Source organism: Montipora foliosa, chromosome 13 (genome assembly GCF_036669935.1).
Source record: "Montipora foliosa isolate CH-2021 chromosome 13, ASM3666993v2, whole genome shotgun sequence".
Taxonomy (NCBI): Eukaryota; Metazoa; Cnidaria; class Anthozoa; order Scleractinia; family Acroporidae; genus Montipora; species Montipora foliosa.
The window spans coordinates 27,127,823-27,146,791 of record NC_090881.1 but is presented as its reverse complement, the minus strand read 5'-3'; the positions used below and the strand labels follow the sequence as shown (position 1 = coordinate 27,146,791).

Sequence of the window (18,969 nt, the reverse complement as noted above, 5' to 3'; positions counted from 1 at the left end):
AAGTGTCACGTTTCAAATAGTGTTTTTTTCGGGCGCCGAAGTCGCTAACAGCTATAAAAGACGTGTTTGGACGAGACGGAAGAGTTTAAAGGAAGAGGTGTAGCATTTGTGAGCGATTGGGTTACAAAAAAAGTTTTCAAAAGGTCTTTATTAAAGACGGCAGGTACCGACGACGATTTTTCTTTTAGTAGGGTATGACAGACAAATCCGACGCTAGGGTAGGGCATTTGAACACCATTTTTGCCCGAGGGGGCGGGGATTTGAAAGATCCAATCTTCAACAGTTCAAATGCCCGGGCTTTTCCCGGGGAGGAAGTTAAAGCTTCGAATTGATCGGCGCATTACAGATCTGTCGAAAGTTGGGTAAAATTTGAAGGGGATCAAACTTCCGATAAAACATTTATATTGTCTCGTGTTTAGTAAGCGCTTACCAAACATGGTTTTGCGCGTTTGGATAGCCTGATTATCATGGAAGCCTGATACTTAAGTTAGCGTTTGGACAGCACTCGAAACAACACATGTCTGACGCACGCATGTGTCTTGAGTCAACGTATTGGTCTGTATCCATGGATACAGCATCATGCAGGCGCTTTTTTCAAGATGGCGAATGGAAAATTCCTTGTTCATTTTTTATTTATTTGTCATCTTCTAGCACTTGACAGAGTATTGTGGCCACTACACATTTCATTAATTTGCTCCGCCGGATTTCGCATTTTTCCATATTGACTTACTTCCGAACGATTTCTCAATTCTTTGCATCTGGACTTTGATACTTGTTTTCTAAGATATGTTTAAACCGTTTTGCCACTCTCTTAAACACCAACCTGTTTGGTCACTTAACAACGTTTTAATATGTTTTATCGCAAAACATTTCAGTCCTGTTTGGGCGGGTCATTTGATACTCAATTAAAGAGAACTACTCTACTCAGGGAAAGGACAGGTCAGACTCCAGCGTCTTTTCTCCTTAAGACTAGAAGACTAAGATGGTTTGGCTATGTCTGCCGGATGGGTCAGGAAAGACTTCCTAAAGCCTTATCACAATGGAGGCCTGAGAATGCACAGCGAAGAAGGGGAAAGTGCCGCACCCGTGGTGGATCGATACCGTGGAACGCGATGCAAAACTGGCCGGAATGGATCAGGATTTGGAGTCAACGGCAGCTGACAAGGCACAATGGCGGGATATGCTCGCACTATTGGTGTCTTAGCACCACGTTGCAAATGACTCTACAATGAAGATCAAGACAAAGTTGATTCAGATGTGACGAGTCTCTTGTATATGTGTCTTTTGCACTTGGCACCGGTTATGTGTTTCACAGCGCGTGGACTCCACGTATTTCCTTGTGCTTTGTGGTCTGATTTATAACACACTTGTATTAAATAGTAAAAGGATATTCATTACAATTCTAAATTCCTACAGTTAGGATTAAAGTCACCTCAACTTCTGTTGACAGCCGCTATAATTAACAGGAATTTGTGTTTCGCTTTAATAGATGGTTTCATGTCTTCTCTGAGGAAAATAAATTAGTGAAAGAAACTGGAATGCACAGTGTTAACAAATTGTACTTAGTACCTTGTGGGGCTTACTGAGTCCCAAATCTACAAGAGCATTTTCACAGCTCATCAAGGCGCATTCTCGACTTAAAACGTCAAAGCGACATCGTTCACAATGCGCTATCGAAAATACGAATTTAAAATTCACCAGAATCTGGAAATCTCCACATTCAAAAGAAATTGTTTTTCCGTGTTTCCGTGTGACCCTGTAACGCTCTCAGGGTTTGAACAATCTGTTCATAGTCATAACCATCTTACAAAGGCTGAAACCACATCCAATCTATCAAGCGGCTATTTTTATTCAAATTCTGGTAGCTAATGACTAAATTGATAACCTTTGCCCCAATAACTTACAGCTGTTACAGTAGCTTATTAAAAAGTTTGTTTTTTTCCAACTAATCATTTTACCATTGATCTTCCCCTTACTCCGCTTACTGGAGTTGTCCGTTAGGCGAGGTTCGACTCTATATGATTACGTTCATCATAAAAAAAAATTGTTTGTCAAAATGTCTCATTGTGCTCCACATGTACATTGTCTTAGACATACTAAACTGACACTCCACTTCCTCAGGAACATCTCTCCGCAACCGTCGGAAACGAAAAGCAAGACATTTTGATTATACTTCTACTCAACACGAGCAATGCCAACATCCATTTTTTTCAAAATGGCCGCAAGCCATTTTGTCGAGGTGACAGACGGAAGAAATAAATTGAGTTTCTCTAGGTTTTTATTCACCGATATTCATCTCGCTTCGGCGAAAAATTGTTAATTAGTATGTACAGGAGCCCATCTGGAGCGTGCAACTTCCATACAGCGTCTGTGAAACGGCGTTTTCACAAGTAGGTTTATTTTTAGACTAGCCCTTCCCGCGAATTAGGTCAAAAAACAAAGGCAGTTCCGGTTCGGTGACCCTATGACGTCAGCTTAATTTCTTGTAATTGGTCATCGGGCTCCTGTGGGAGTCTCATTAGCGGGAAATTCAATCTGAAAAAAAAAAACCTTACTTGTGAAAACGCCGTTGCACGAAAATAGGTAAGTTGCACGCTCCGGGTAATGGGCTCCTGGTATGTACCAAAACAGTAGGTAGTGTCTAAGCCGCGCTCTGATTGGCTACTCAAACTCCGCATATCCTTTGACGGACGGCGACCGGAAGTGAGTTGTTTTCCCTTTTAACTTGTCTTCACACAACCACATTTACATTGTTAAGTATCTTTTGTTCATTAGAGATGATCAGTCTAAACATCTGCGAAACACCACTGCCCTGGCACGCGAAATGCTCTCTTCCGGTTGCCGTCCGCGTCTCAAAAACGCGCGTTCTTAAGTTCCCTAATAGTGCTTTCCGAGCGCGCTGATTGACTAACTCGGAGGTGATTATCCAAGTGCTATGTAATCGTTGCTTTATTACTATCTCACTGTTTCAGTATATACTAAAAACAACTATTCGGGGAATAGTTGTTAATTATTGTATTTTATGTTTGATCTAAGATATGAGAAATAGCACAATACCACAAACTCCTTTTTTTCGCAATTTATAAGAGATACCGTCAGAGAAACATGAGACCACCGTAGAAGGGTTGAGACAACCACCCCACGATTTTGAGTTCAAGTGCCCACAGATTCCCAGCCCGGAATAAAACATGTTTGAAGCATATTAAAAACTCCGCTTTGATTTGAATGGCATGGTTCCCAATGAGAACATTCACGAACTAATTTGTCCTTTTGGACAGAAAGAGTATTAAACTCTGCATCTTGCCACTGATTCTTGAGTTTATCTGTGATGTGTTCCTGTAATTGAAAATGCACGCGTATGGATCGCACTCGAGCCGTTCGCATCTGCGCGGACAATTCTCCTATTCACCATGATCTTGAGTACATCCTTAAAAGCGGCCCTAAAATTTTTGTTCAGGCAGCTGTAGATGAGTGGGTTTAACGCCGAGTTACCGTAGTGTAACCACTTGTTTGTAGCCAGAACTTCAGGGGAAATATTGCAGGTTTTACAGTAGATAAATAATAATGTGACCACGAAAAATGGGCACCAACAAATAACAAATGCGCCAATAACGATGCTCAGTGTTCGAGCAGCTTTGATGTTACGCTGCAAGGTCACGATGACGCTTCTTTGAGACGCTGCTTGGTCCGTGTGGACACGACAAATACTCCGAGTCTGTGTCAAGGCGACGTGGAAAATCCTTGAATAGGCGATAACCATGATTGATAAAGGAACGAAAAAGGAAGCCAAGGCGACGAAGAGTGGGTAGCCTCGCCATCGAAGTGGATATATAGATGCGATAGTCACCGAATAAACCCAAATAAATGCAATGGCGATGGCAATTCGTTTTCGCGAGACGATGATTTGATAGCGGAGAGGAAAAGTCACTGCAAGTAATCGATCAAGGCTAATGAATACTAGATTCATAATTGACGCTGTGCCGCAAACAATATCAAAACAAAGCCATGCTTTGTAAATGCCAGGGGTTTCTTTGACGTTAGGTTTTCCTGTTAGGTTAACAGACAGCCATATAGGCATGGAGATGAGACCGACAAGAATATCAGACACCGCAAGGCTGATTATAAAACCACTGGTAAAGCTTTGGAGTCGTTTCGAAATAACGCAGGCCAGACAAACCAGAGTGTTGCCGAATACTGCGATGATTATGGTAATCACTAAGAACACATTGGTTGCCAAGAAAGATAGATCGTTTGGGACTTGAACACTTGACGAGTTTGTAGGACGCGATTCGTTCATTTTGTTGATGATGCAGTTTCTTTTTGTTGTTGTTGTTGTTGTTGTTGTTTGCTCTTTCTCCGTCGTGGACCTTGATGTTTTAGTTTTTCTGCCAATGACCTGCTAAGATCAATGTTGAAGAGAATTCTGTGTATATATCTATGACAACTTTTTACAAGACCTACCGGTATATTGAGGAGATCGGACCAAAGGATTTTCCTATGCGGTTTTTCATGTTGTTCTGTTGCTTCTCCTGTTCCGTCTCTAGTACCCCAGGCATAGGAACGAAAACCCGCTGGCAAACATGTTATGTGCAGCACGGCACGGCAAACTGTTTAGGCCTCGCTAAACGCTCGCAACATTTCAACACAACATTTTACAACATTGTTGCATGATGGTGCGACATGCGTTGAAAGGGCTGGCCAAACGCACTCAACATTTTCAATGCAACATGTCGATTATGTCCCCCAGGCCCCAGGCACGCAAAGAAGTGGACCTCGCGCGCATGCCCTAATAGGGAACTTAAGCAACGGCGACGGCGACGGCAACGAGAACGTCATCTCGAAATATAAATTCGCGTTATTGTAATCGCTTCGTTACTATTTCAACTTTTTTAATATGACGGGGGTGTGGTAGTTCCTCAAAAATGACGCTCGTAGGAACGGCGCTCAATTAAGGGCAGAAAATGAAAATTTATCCTCAAGTAATGACGTTGTCCATAAAACCTCAAATTTGGCTATTTCACGTTGTAGTTTTGCTGACGACGGCAAAGAAATGGACGAAAGTGTAAAACGCACGTGCAGGGCGTGCAAAGCTATTGCTTTTGCCTACTAAATATGCACATTTGTGACGTTCTCGTTGCCGTCGCCGTTGTCGTTGCTTAAGTTCCCTAATGCAACAGTGTTGCGTGCACGTGGCCAAACGAGTACAACATCATGCAAGCTCCCGAATGTTGCACGAAAAATTTGACCGTTTTCAAATTTGATGCAACTTATGGCAACAGGGGGCCAAATGTATGCAACAAGTTGTGCCCAACAATGTTGTAAGATGTTGCATTGAAATGTTGCCAGCGTTTGGCCAGGCCTGTAGGCAAAAACAAAAAGAGGAAAATCGATCCCTTCTCTCGTTCCGCAGGCTGCGATATTTCGGTCATCACTTAGAACAGGAGTTCACCTCTCAGAGCGAACAATTTAATTAAATGATCATTTTCTCAGACCTGATTGTTTTCAGATTCTAGTCGTCATTATTTTTTGTGTATGTGACGAAAAGGGAGAAATTGTGTGTTGATTGGCTAATAGGCACAAGAATTTGGTAGGAAAAGTGATCTAAATAAACACACTCGGAAAAAACGAAGACCACAAGGAAAATGCGGGATTTATAGGCTTCTGCTGATAATAATTCTCATACAGGAAACAAGTGAATCTTAGACACCCGCATCTTTTGCGCAGTCACAGAAATTCGATAAAAATGTGTCTTCAAACGTTAGAAAAAAAAATGGGTCTTCAATACGGTTGCAGATATTTTGGGTCCACTCAGAGGTAGTAATTTCTTGTGCTGATCAAAATATCGCGGCTTCAAGGGTCGAGAAACGTCTTCTCACTCAACTTGAGAGCAATCGAATCAGTCTTGGGTGATACGTATACAAGTCAGAACCCACTGATCCTGTTTTTGCAACTTTTGATATGTAAAAAACGTAACAACTATTGAATACGAATTTCGTACCTTTAGGCGAAAACACCCGGCGACTTCACTTTTTACGCACTGAAATCAGTCGGTTTGTGATGATGCTGTCACTGAATTTTCCAAAGTTAATTCTTCCTTAAACGTGCAGTTTTCTTAACTGAAATCTAATCCTGGGAATGGAAAAAGCCCAAACAACTGTTAAGAGAACGTTTGAACAGTATGCATAGTACTTTGATATCCCCGGTCGGTATCGCAAAGCCATAGATTAAGCAAACATTCTACGTTTGAAAAATATTTAAATTTGGCAACAATTTTGCCTGTTGCAGTTTTATGCGATCAGATCTCGTGATCGATTCATATTCTAAGTGATGTAATTATTAGTTTTTGAGAAAGTCAGCGATAAAATTGTGACATTACACCAACGAAATTTCAATGCACTTTGCATGCGGCAAAGGATGAATTTTTCATTATTTTAACTTGACAATCCACTTAAGAGCAAGATTAGCTAAACTCATACTCTTCTGTGTCAAAGAGATTGGAACCGCGTCCACCAGTAACACGACAAGATAAACAGTATGTTTTCGGAGCTATTTAATTAACCAAAGATCTTTTCTAAAATATTTTAGTATTTAAGTTCGATCTATTTGAAACTCGGAGTTAAACAGCACTTAAAATGTTTTGTACCATCAATCAAATGATTGCATTCTAGTTTGGTGGAAAAAGTGTTTGAATTTTTCAGAGTGTGATTGATCAAAGCGATTTTTTTGAAATTTTAAAAAAGTCCATTTCCGGACGTTTAAATTCCGGATATACCAAGATAAACAACGATATGACATTGAACTTTCTGTCAATCGGATGAGAGAAGTCGAATAAGATAAAGGCTCTTGCTTTCCTAGCAAAAGATGTTTCTGTTTCAGTTGGATTTACCATGGGAATGGCCAAAATCAATTGGTGCTCCGTTTGCGAGGAAAAGAACTATAGAAGCCACGATTTTGGATGAAAAGTTACGGTAACATAAAGGTTTTCACCAGCTCCAGTGTTTTGTTCTTGTTGTTTTTTTTTTTTTTCAAAAACCGTACGATATTACTGTAGTGAAGACCCTGTAGAATTCTTGTTTTCTGGACAACTGAATGAACTAGTTGTCTCGTCAACTGACCTAACAAATTGTCTTCAGCAAAGGTTCTTCTTCGTCGCTCTTATTCGACCATTGCTTATTTCTTTAACCTGTTCTTTTGGGACTCCCGATTTCAGAATAAAATATTCTGCATATGATAAGCAGAGTAAACGGAATGAGATGAGAGTGATACGCTTTACAGTCTTTTCACGGAAAACACTGACCACGCTTTCTTTAATTAAAATAGGCAACTTTCACGATAGCGTCATTTGACTACAACTACCACAATTCAGTTTGTTTTTCTATTGGGGTAGAAATAACAATAGCTCTAATTAGCATGGGACAGGCAAGACTTAAAGGATTCTGGTACTTGTAGTCAAATTGCCGTTTGCAAACATAGTCCACTATAGTTCCCAGACGACCTCCTTGATGACCACACCGTTTCATTTTGGAAGACCTAATTCTAGTTATTTCGTTCAGTTAATAGGAATACAAATAATATTCTCAAAATAATGCACCTTTTGTATAACTTGCTCTTCATGAGGAAGGGTACCTTTTTCTATGCTGACTCGTATTATCATGAAACCTTACGTCTCCACGAAGCTGCTGTTTATCATGAGTTCATGTTTTATAATTATCTTGTCAACGCAATGCGCTCGTAAATTTGTGTTTAAAAGTAAGCAATTACTTTTTCCTATTTCTCATATGGGTGTTATTTTTTGTGGGAGGCAAAAAGTGTCGGAAATCATTAAATTCGTTCTAGTCTTCGCAATTTACATTTGTAATCTGCATAAAATTGCGAAGTGTATTTTACCTATGCTTGCTTTTATCATCGCACGAAATCACATGGATGTTACATTAAATTTACTGTATAATTGGAAACTCTTGTTGTCTTAAAAACTTATTAAATTTGTCATATTAACGTACCTCAAACTTAAATTTGATCACACAGCGTTTCTAGGAAATTTTCCTGAAGCAATTATTTGTTCCATTGTTTTAATGGGTGTGGTTCTTAGAAGCAGGCAAGGGATGAATTTGAATTGTTTCCTTCCAGATATATGCGAGTCTTAATTAACCTAAAAAAACTTTATAATCCGTGTTACATAAAGAAGACATTTTCTTGCTTTTACCAATATTACACAAAACCACCTTGAAGTTAAACGAAACTCCAGTTTCGCTGGAGTCACTGAAACATTGAAAATTATTTTTCTTGTCAATCGTACATTTTTTGCTTTGTGTTTTTAGAAATGATTTGTTCGATTGGGCATTTCTTTTGTGTCACTAAGAATGATGGAAACTACATCCCCCTTTTGAAAATTACGACAAATTTTGTGGCCTGCAATGCATTATCGGAGACACCCACGAATACTTTCAGTAGAATCGTTTCGGAAAGACCTACTGTAGCTTAGTAAGTGAAGAAATTTGATCCGTTTGGTTTTCCAAAAATCTCACTGATTTTTTATAAGAAAGCTATAGGGAATTAAGCGTATTAGTTTTCAGTGCCTCCCGAAGTTTTTGTTCGCTTCCATATTCAGCAAACTTGAATAACCCAAACATCAAACAACATCACTGAGCAAACTTGAATAACCCAAACATCATTTTTTACAGTTCTTTTAAATGTGTAATCCCTTATTTCGTAAATTAAAAAATTACCGTGGGAAGCCCATTTATCTTTTCAGACTTTTTTTGATTAAGTTTGGGCGCACCTTCTTTCCTACATAATGGCACCCTATGGAGACAAAAAGAAAATAATATTTACCGGTTTTTTTAGAGTTTCGATAATGAAAGCCTTTGACGACAATACGGTGCCTAATCCATTATCATTGCTTTTTGTGCTAAGGCACTCAACTCGGCACAGAAGGTTGGAAGAATTAGCTCTCATAGATTCAAATAAAATTCAATTTAAAAGGCATGATTGCATGTTTCGAAACTTTGTCCGATTCGTTATGTTGTCTTTAAAGTGGAGAAGGTACACTCGTAGTTAAGTGAATCTCACTCGACAAGTGCATTTTAGCCAGTTACTTTCCAAAAGGCATGGCTGCGCTTATAAATAAAAATTAAAATCAACGCTCCCTCGGTTAAAGACCCGGCAATGAGGGTTAAGGTGGCTTAACCAGTTGAGACATGCCGGTTCAAGGAGGGGTTCAATCGTTATGCGGACGAAAGATGTTTCAGCCACGCACGAAAAATGAGGCTCAAAAGCGGCCTTTCCTGTGCCTCTTCTTGTTTTCTGGCTAGCTCTCTTGCAAAATATGATTTCCGCCCCCTTTTACTATCTGATCACACCAGAACAGACTACGCTCCAGCGACCAAGGCCTTCAACTTTCCCAACCCTGAGATTTTGGGTCTTTCTTGAAAACCGTGCTTTTGTTTAATATGGAAAGCATAAAAAGGTTTTTCTCCGGAACCATTTGTTTGTCTTTTTCTCACGTCGATGAACAAAAAAGTGATATAAAAGCAAGCATTATTAAGTTACGACATACCCAGATAGTCAGCCTTATTGGTACGTGAATCGTGAGCATGGGCTTGGCAAATCAGTACTGACAAGTTTTATACGTGTGTTGAGTATTTGTATATCGCAGGGATACAGGAGATCAACTCCAGGAGCTTACGGGAAGTCATGGCTTATTCATGTGTTTCTTCCTGTCACCCCCTGGGAACCCCGTAGGGATATACAGGCTTGAGAGAATGTATCGAAGAGAGGATCAAAGGGCTGTCTTTTGTTTGAATGGTATACATGTAGTAAGGTCACCATTTGGATTAAGACACGAGAATTAAACAAAGAGATATTGAATCTTGAAGGTTATGGAACCATATCGAGAAAAAAGCCATCAACACAGTAATGCCCAATTGAGATAGAAGAGAACAGTTTGTTATTTGCCAAGCGTGGTTAAGTGACTGAGCTCAGGAGACAAATCCATCATCACCTGGCCTGACTAAATGCAGTTACATAACCTTCTCTGGCCAAAAAAATGTTGATTTATCTTTTGGGTGTCATTAGCTCTTCCTTTTTTTTTCTGGGGATTACTGGAGAACATTTGAATAAAATTGAAATAATAGTTGGTCTACGACTATTATTTATGTTTGGGGCGATTTAGCTGACTACTTTTGACACTTTTCCCACCATTTCATCAGTGGTGTTTTAAGTTTTAAGGCTTTTTGGGAATTAATAAGTTATTATAGCTTTTGTTTTGTCGTTCTTGTTGGAAAGTTAATCAAACAATTTTCGATTTTTCGAATGTCAATCTGTCGGAGAATACTGCGTTCCTGTCTCGTGTATATTCATTGAATATCTCGTGGAGAAGATCATGTTCAATAGTCCTAAACTAATTCACATAAGTTGAAGGCCGGGATTAAAGAGGACGCATCGATTCTCTGTGACTCTGAGTTTCGCGCATAAGCGCTCGTCAGACAGAACTTCATTCAACTAAGAACATATAATATGCATTTTTTCCGTACGGTTGCGGTTACGGCGTATTCTCGAGTATTCAGCTGCATGTCAGTATGATATTCAATCTAAAGCAGCCAATGTTATTTTTCAAATTTTCCAGCCGAGTAGATACAGGAAAGCAAAAACAATATCGCTTTTATTTTGTATCTCTCATCTCTGCTGGTACTGCAGGTTTGGACATATTACTTTAAACTCCAAAAGACCACAGCCGAACAGAAAATGTAAAGTCAACAGTGTACCAACGACTTTAGTTTGATTTGATAAAGGTAAGGCCATCCCCTTTTTTTCTCCGTTTAACGTCGTCCGACCGACCCAAATTTTTGGCATTTTTCAAAAAAAAAAAAGGCTCCACAGCTATGATGCTGGGCTACCAGGCCTCCGATTCCGAGAATGCTTATGATTTTTTTCTTTAGGTTTTTTTTTTTTCAATCCGACTGACCGACCCAATATCAAGAAACGCATTCGACGGTAAACGAAAAAAACAAAACAGGGGATGGCCTAAGAGCTTCAGTGCTGGTAAAATAGGTCGGATATTATATCTTCGCGAAGTTGTCAGTACACCTTTAATACAAGTTAACAGTAGGAGATCTTTGATTAGATTCTCGTGTTTAAGAAAACTAAAAATTAGCCAGATATCTAGCTCGCGACAACTATTGTGCACTCAAAAATAAATTTCGTTTTACTGGCAATGACGTTTCTGTGATGCGTATATATTCATACAGCGCTTTATTTCAGTTTCTTAATTTATCTGCACGGACAATGCTGGAAGATGTAAAACCATTTTCCTTAGTAGCCTATAGATTTCGCAAAATGTTTGGAAAATATCAAATGCGTCATGGAGCAAACGTCTCTAAAACTAATAACAAGCATTGAGATACGTTCGTTTGCGGAAATATTCTTATTATGCAGGTGGAGTTATTTTACTATTATCTTTTTTACCACAATCTCTCCTGCCGTGAAATTTCGTCAAGAATTGATGGAATATTCAAGACAACTGGAAGAGTGTGTGGCATATTTGAACTAAATCACAGATTTTAGCTGTATTTGTGAAATTAAGGAAGTTTCTCACACAAATAGCGTGCAAAAAAACTAACATTTGCAGCTGGTTCTACTGAAATACGATTTTTTTTGTCCGCTAAAAATAGGTATCTTAAATATGCGATCTCATGTTTCATTTTGCAAATGCTGTTTTGTTTTTTCCGGGCATTTTTGAATCAATATCTGAATAATTCATTGCTTTTAGCTCCAGATTTTCTCCCTTGAGGGTAACATGGACCTAAGGAATCGCGAAGGAAAGTGCTTTGATTACGTCGTTACCGTGGTTACGATGACGTACTCATGATACGACAATGCGTTTGAATGGCGAAAGTCTTGAATATCCCAGCCTACAACGACAAGGAGGTCAAAAGAATTTAAAACGGACCAAAAAGCATGAAAAAGAGGAGAAAATAAGCTTGTGCTGGTCTTGCCATGCGTAGAAGGTATTTTGTTTAGCATTTAACTGACATTTCTTTGCTTTTTTCGCCATAAGGTTGTGGCTTAGCAATCTGAGACTGCTCTTCGCCCGACTTGACATCTCGTAAATTCGCTTCACATTCAGCTAATGAAATATATGCAAATGATCATTTATTCAAGTCGTCGTGCACTGCAGTCCAAGGAAAGAAATTCAAAACGTTTTTGTGTGGGCAGGCTCTACGATTTCGTTGCAGTTTTCGGGATCGTTTTTCAAAGGATACCATATAAGCTTAATTAAACTTAAGTTAAGTCATAAGTTTAAGCTTATTAAATTTTATGTTACAGGATTTTGCATGGTAATTTCCAAAAAATACTGTAGATTGCTTTTATCTCGACTGGGAGTCGCGGTCAGTGTACGGCTTTTCCGTAAACATCCCGGACATGTGCAGTTGTTCACAAATTGCACTTAAACTCAGTGAAAATCAAAATTCTTATGAAATTCATTGCCTCCGGATAGCTGCTTAGTTTGAAATATAAGCCTGAAATTATTATTTTTTGTCTCGTCTGTTGTATTCAGGATATCATTCATACGGCAAGGTGATCAAGAAATCCATCCGGAAAAGAAAATGAACATAACAAAAAGAAAATTGGCCTCTCCTCATTTGAAAAAGCTAGTCAATCAGTTTCTATAATCTCGTCAAAGTTCGCGTGCGGACAATAATACGCAGTCGTATTTTTGATAATCTCCTTTGTGTAGACTAAACTACTTTCAGGCATAATTTTCCCTTAATATTTCATGATCCAAAAATGAATGATATTAAACTATGTTTGTCTTGTCCGCAGGCTTTAGCCGCTGAATATGAAAGAAAGAAAGACGTGTACAGCAAGCCCTCCGCTACGAAAATGTTTAAGATTATGTCGTCGGTTGCTGGTGATATCTATTTTCGTCTGTTGCGGTTTAATTTTTAAATCAGCAGTAGTCGGTTTTAAATGGAGCGATGGGGGTAAGGATCAGACCATTTCAGTTATAAATAAGAGTTTTATTTAATCTTTGAGTATTTCTGATATAGATTTCGGTTGGTTTGCCATAGATTTGTGGTAAACTGCATATCAATTAAAAAAACGCAGGAACTATTAATTGGCCATATTTTTAATTCGTTTGAAGTTTTCAGCCGGGTTTCATAAAATATTAAAACTCGAATCTGTCGTGAGCAATGTCTTTTTTGAAAAGACAACCTATCACCCGGCAGTTGAAGTGAGATTAAAAATTTTATAAAACATTTTTAATGATTTCCTGTTAAATTTTCATTTAAAAGTGCAAACCGGAACAGAGTTAAAAGACAATAAATGAAAAACTGATGCTCACGGCATGGCCGGTTATGTAACAAATTTTACTAGTTTGTTATTTGTAACAACTTATACAATGGCTATTATTCTTAATGATTCTACTGCGGGAGTTAGCGTTGATTGAACAGTCGATGGTCTAGTCAATACGTTTTGTTAATAGTCTAATGACAGGCAAAGACAAGACGAATTTTCATCTTGGACGGACATATTGTGGTAATGAAACTGGGTCTTTTGTTAAATTAATAAAAAGTTTCACTTGTATGCCCATAGTTTTGACGTCAATTATAAGGCAGTCAACTTTTTAGAGCTGAGATTGACCGCGATTCCCCTGTATGGAGACCCATCAACTTGTTTCTACTGTCTTAGGCTTTTGTCACAAAGGCCAATCTTCATAAACTGGAACTCAATCCCTAGTTTGAGGATCCTAACATTGCATCGCTCATCACTTTCTGTTAGTGACTATCCATTTTGACGATGTTGTCGGTCTCCTGAAGATGCCAACTCAAACGGAAAAGCACAAGTCCATCCTCACCTGTCCCGGCTGCAAACGCCCTCTTTAGCTTGAACCGCACCAGCAGTTACTCTCTTTTTATTAAAATACATCGGCATGTTAACACAAATTTACGCGCCTCTAATTCAAGTTTCCGTGACTGTATAGGTCCAAGTAAAGAACAATTCGTTTTGTTCTGGTGACGTGAAGTACCTATATGTCGCCATTAAATGATTACTTTTCCTCAGTCAGACTGCAGAATTCTTTGGCACCTGCACTGACCGCTGGCCCGGCCAGGTGATTTCTTATCAAACGTTTAGCTGTAAAAAAGAGTTTTGTAGTAATCTGAAGCAATTGCTAGAATAAGAGAACTAACACACCACATTAATGATTAGTGGCGTCAAATTAACCGCGTAGAAATTTTTACCCAATCGATGAAAACGCCTATTCTTTGTTTTGATGCTTGCAAACAAAAGGCTGTCTATCATAGTTTTAACTATTGATGAAGTCCCGTCATAACGTCATTGGGGCTTTCAAAATTTATACGAAATTGTTACTGATTTGCGTCACCTCGAAAACTTGTTTCAATTGAGAAGTTTGGTTTTTTTTGCAGACGAATTTAATTGTCATCTTCTTGGCTTGTTCCAGCGGAACAAGAGAAGTTATTTTGGCTCTTTTCATACTAAGTCAACGTGTCATCTGGCTCATTAGACAACCGTGGTACTGTACTATACGCTGATACCATTCTAAATTCTGTTGCATTTTCTTAGAAATCGGTTTACTGACCACATTCAGTGAATTATTCGGTCCACCATTTACCCGAACACAGAAAAAGAAGCCATTCGAACGACATCTAAAAACCCATGGGAGGGAGAAACGGAGGTATTGTGTCAATATTTGCTATCTTGATCAGCAGCACTGAATTTGTATTTGGTGTTTTACCATGTACAGAGTCTGCTTTTCTATCAAGACATTTACTGTCAACTGTGGAGTGGGAGACTTGCAACTTTGAAATAGGACACGAAAGAAACTATTCAAATAGAGAATCATGGACAACTCGTCCAGAGGCATATGGTTGGCTCGCTTTGTATATATTCTGTATCCTTATCATATTTATAGGTAAGTCATTAAAATAAAAGCGTCATTTTGCTAATTAGTGATGAGAACGAAAGGTGGAAGGGGACTGATTGCTTTCGAGAATTGTGTGAGCCCTGAAGCAAACAACTCAAGAATGCAATAGAGGAACTGTTACTGGGAGCAGAAGTGTCTGGGGTAATTGAAACTGAAGAAACTGCCAGCAAAAAAATAAGGAAACGGAAGGAAAAAGCAATGCAAGGGCAATTTCCTGAGAGATATGCCGCAAACCACAGACGCGGAACACACGAAAAGTTGTTTATGAACATCGGGTTTGAAGGCTCAACGTATCCTTTATCTGTGCAGGACAAAAACAGGCCCTCAGGACTAATTAAGTGAAACAACACATTGACCGGACAGTTAACTCATCCTTGCGCACATTGTGCGGTTAAAAGGGAGAAAGTGTTTGTCACGTACTGAAAAAAGGCAGGATAACGTGGCAACGATTATTTGGAACTAAGTTGGCCGCGTGGTACAATATGTATCAACAGAATTAAACTGTAAATGTAAATTGTAGTGCCTATTTACCCATTGAATGCATCTGAACGGTAGGTTTAGACATTGGCAACAGGGCAAATAAAAGAAAAGAGTAAAGTAAAGAGAAAAACTCTGTCCTCTGGTCAGAGGCACTACAAATGACACTCCGATAGTTAATTCTGTCGATACATACAGTGTCACAAGGCCAAGTCAGTTTCGTTTGCTTGTTCATGTGGATGTTAAGCGTTAAAAATGTTTAAGTGTTTTCTTTTTCTAATCCTAGTGTTATTTCCACGTTGCAGCACTTGCTATAGTTTGCGACGACTTCTTTGTTCCATCGCTAGAAGCAATTTCAGAGAAGCTCGACCTGTCGGAGGACGTTGCTGGGGCAACCTTTATGGCAGCTGGTTCTTCTGCTCCGGAGTTATTTGCCTCTGTGGCTGGCGTAACTGTCGAGAGTGATGTTGGTATCGGTACAATTGTAGGGTAAGACGATGGATCATAGCCATTTAAAAGTATTCCGAGATATCTCCCTCGTTCTTGGCTCAGTGTTCTCCACTTATCCCGTTTTCATTCAAAATGTAACCTTTTTCCGCTAAGGCGGAGAATAAATGATTGAATTTGTAGTTGACCACTTCCCCCCCCCCCCCCCCCCCTATGGGCTTTTCAGGGTTCATAAAAAAAACTTTGTGAAAGATTTTGCCAGATTGCTTTTATGGCACGAATGGCAGCCGTGCAGTTTACAACCTTAATTGAATAACAAGTAGCTTACACAGTTGCCCCGAGAATAGAATGAGTGAGAGACCACGATACCAGGGAATATGTCGCTGCTCTTCTTGAGCAGTGTGTGAGTTCTTGAACGTCCTACACAAGAGATGTGAGACGGGGCCTACGGTTTATCGTCCTTATCCGAGAAGACTAAAACGTCTAACCATTTGCGGATGAAATTAACTCAGCCACCGGTGCGCAGTAGCTCAGTTCAAGGTCAATAAACGAAAGGAACAGAGCAGAAAAACATCTACCTGGAACAATCTCCCCGTCGGATTCAGGAAGAGTTCTTTCGAATTATTTGATCAGTCAAAACGGTCTTGGAATTTTGCTGGACCGTTTGCTTGGTTTGCATGGTTTGTGTCAGACATTGAGTAGTAATGCTTTCATTGTTGCAGGAGTGCTGTATTTAACCTTCTTGTAATTATTGCTCTTACTGCGGCTTTAGCTGGAAAGGTACGTTGTCCATTCAATGGTTGAGTAAATTATTATCTACGTTTCCTCATTTCGCCTTCACAAGCCTCTTGCTGCATTTCTAGCATGCATAAAACTGAGCAGCAATCGATCGAGAAATTGAAGAAATGACTGACTGCTCTTATTAAAAACTTGGTCATTGGATAATGCAATTCGAGAGTTTTCATTGGCTTCGCTATCATTGTATGTGAGCTATTAAACCATGCTCTACAAATATCAGGAACTGAACTCATCAGTTTTGTTGTTTTTACAAAATAAAGTAGGGAAGATTTGTCCACAATTTATGGGCGTTTTTAATAAAACAATTATTCCACTCGTGCTTGTTGGATATGAGGTGATTATAGCCAACTGTCGTTGGCTATCAACCATCTCGGTATCGAACACGCGCTCGTGGAATAATTGTTAAATACACGTGTTTTCTTGTGGCTGCTATTTTAGTATACTCTTGTTTGATTGCAAATTGGCCCTTTTGGCCTCGTTCAAGGTTAAATATTGTTTTGAATTTTACGTTTGAAAGCGAGGCCAAAAGGGCCAATTTGCAAGGAAACAAAAGAATGCTAAAATGGCGGCCATTTTGGAATAAGATGTATAGGAACATTCTCAATTTGTAAGTAAAAAATACGGACATCCATTTTCAGTTAAATTTCCGTACAAGTTGTAATATAACAAAGTAGGCCATATGCCACTCAATAACACTACAGTGGATATTCCTTGTCTAACACTGCCTAGCTGTAAAAAAATCAACATTGAACATGTTTTGAAAATATTACTTACTGTTAACTGACTGTCACTTAACTAAACAAGCAAACAATCAAACAAAGGAAACCAACCTTGCAAGGATCCTCTCCGTGTTGCTCTTTCTCTCGGCAGGTTCTTCAGTTGGATTGGAGACCTCTCATGAGAGACTCCTTTTGCTATGCTTTGTCATTAGGAGTTTTTTCTTGGTTTGCATGGGATGGAAAGTTTGAGTTTTACGAGTCCATCATCCTCCTAGTACTTTACATTCTGTACATAGTTTTGATGAAGTTCAATTCCAAGTTAATGGATGCCTTAGCCGGAGCAAAGTAAGTTAGCTTTTTTTTTCATTTATTTCGCGTACCGTATTTACCCGAATAAGTGCCGCAGCGTTTATTTAATTTTTCCCGCCTCAAGCTTGTGCGGCACTTATTTAAAAATTGGACGCTACAAAGAAAAATATTTCTGTACGGAGATCAACAGAAACGTCTTTTGATAGTCACCATTTGACTCTTACGATATTTTATTTAATGCACGAGCAGTGATGTACAATCACCTTTAACCGAAGAACATCGGCTTTGATGGAAAGAAATTCCCCATGCTGTGTTAGAGTTACTTTTTAGTGTATTTTTTAATTTGACAAAATTCCTCGAATAAGCACCGCATTGGGATCGCGGCGCTTATTCGAGTAAATACAGTTTGTTCAAACCTTTTGCAATTACTCGGCAAAACCTCAAAGCAAAATTACCCTTTTAATCCAGTTTCATAAAAAAACACCGTGACATTGTAACTTGCAATTTTTGCCGATCGATAAAATAAGCCCCTTTTAAGGGCGGTGCCTACTATAGACTGCGAGCAGTCCCTTAGGATGGTCGCGCGAGCGAGGAAAGCGCGTGTGAGAAAATCGAGCGAAGCGAGCGAAAGCCGAGGGGAAGCTGGGGAGAAGGCAGTTTCCCTCTCGGCCAATTCGCTCTCTCCAGTCCTGCCGAGCTTAGACTTGACTGAAGAGGGACTGCTCGCAGTCTATGCCTACTAATTCAAAGGTATTTTTGCCCCAGTTTATGATTATGCGGGAAATGTAGATCTTAACAAGAGAAAATTGGAGGTAACCACGCATTTTTCAAAGATAATTCATGAACATTTGTAAAAAGCTTTAAAATACAAAGCCAGGTATGGCGTTCTTTCTCAAGTTGAGGCTTAATTATCTCTCAACCCCCACGTTTTCTTTTGGATACCAATAGTACTTACTAAGATCTACTTCCTCTGCATAATTTTAAACCGCGCAAAAATATCCCTGTATCAGTATGCATCACCGATAGGAAATCCGAGTATCTCGAGATGCGCAGAACGTATGCGCAATAACAATAGTAGGCACCGTCCTTAATTGCTTTAACACATAACTGAAACCTTGAGAAATGAAATGATGGTAGAACCAACTGGGAACTCGGAAAAATCCGAGCCCCAGATGGGATTCGAACCCACGACTCTCCATGATCTAGTCGGATGCTCTAACCACTGAGCTACTGGAGACTCTATGGTGAGCAAGGGTGAAATGTGGGTATTGA

General features: G+C 39.3%; 2 protein-coding genes across 8 annotated transcripts in view; one reads left to right on the top strand and one right to left on the bottom strand.

Moving 5' to 3' along the window:
* Positions 1-113: 113 nt before the first annotated feature.
* On the bottom strand, positions 114-10,830 carry LOC137983960 (histamine H2 receptor-like). Of its 4 annotated transcripts, none has more exons than XM_068831121.1 (4): positions 9,557-10,830; positions 8,727-8,802; positions 5,999-6,129; positions 114-4,399 (listed from the first exon to the last, which is right to left on the bottom strand). In XM_068831121.1, exon 4 carries the CDS (start codon positions 4,295-4,297, stop codon positions 3,320-3,322), a length of 978 nt encoding a protein of 325 aa, XP_068687222.1. In that variant the 5' UTR covers positions 4,298-4,399; positions 5,999-6,129; positions 8,727-8,802; positions 9,557-10,830; the 3' UTR covers positions 114-3,319. The 4 variants fall into 4 exon arrangements, with proteins under 4 accessions (XP_068687222.1, XP_068687219.1, XP_068687221.1 ...); XM_068831118.1 differs by having other exon boundaries at positions 114-4,396; positions 9,557-10,829; XM_068831120.1 differs by lacking the exon at positions 8,727-8,802 and having other exon boundaries at positions 114-4,396; positions 9,557-10,829.
* The window catches only part of LOC137983958 (sodium/potassium/calcium exchanger 4-like), a 19,099-nt gene continuing 6,948 nt past the window's right edge, over positions 6,819-18,969 (top strand). Inside the window, exons 1-7 of one of the 4 annotated variants that reach the window (XM_068831116.1) lie at positions 6,819-6,968; positions 11,768-12,005; positions 12,823-12,983; positions 14,768-14,935; positions 15,730-15,913; positions 16,594-16,651; positions 17,540-17,733. In XM_068831116.1, the coding sequence (XP_068687217.1) occupies positions 12,839-12,983; positions 14,768-14,935; positions 15,730-15,913; positions 16,594-16,651; positions 17,540-17,733 (749 nt within the window). In that variant the 5' untranslated portion in view covers positions 6,819-6,968; positions 11,768-12,005; positions 12,823-12,838. Of the gene's footprint in view, positions 6,980-11,767; positions 12,006-12,822; positions 12,984-14,767; positions 14,936-15,729; positions 15,914-16,593; positions 16,652-17,539; positions 17,734-18,969 lie in introns of all 4 variants that reach the window. The other 3 variants (XM_068831113.1, XM_068831115.1, XM_068831114.1) reach the window with 3 other exon arrangements.

Coding starts and splice junctions, on each gene's coding strand:
- LOC137983960 (XM_068831121.1), bottom strand. CDS start 4,297: ATGAACGAATCGCGTCCTACAAACTCGTCAAGTGTTCAAGTCCCAAAC.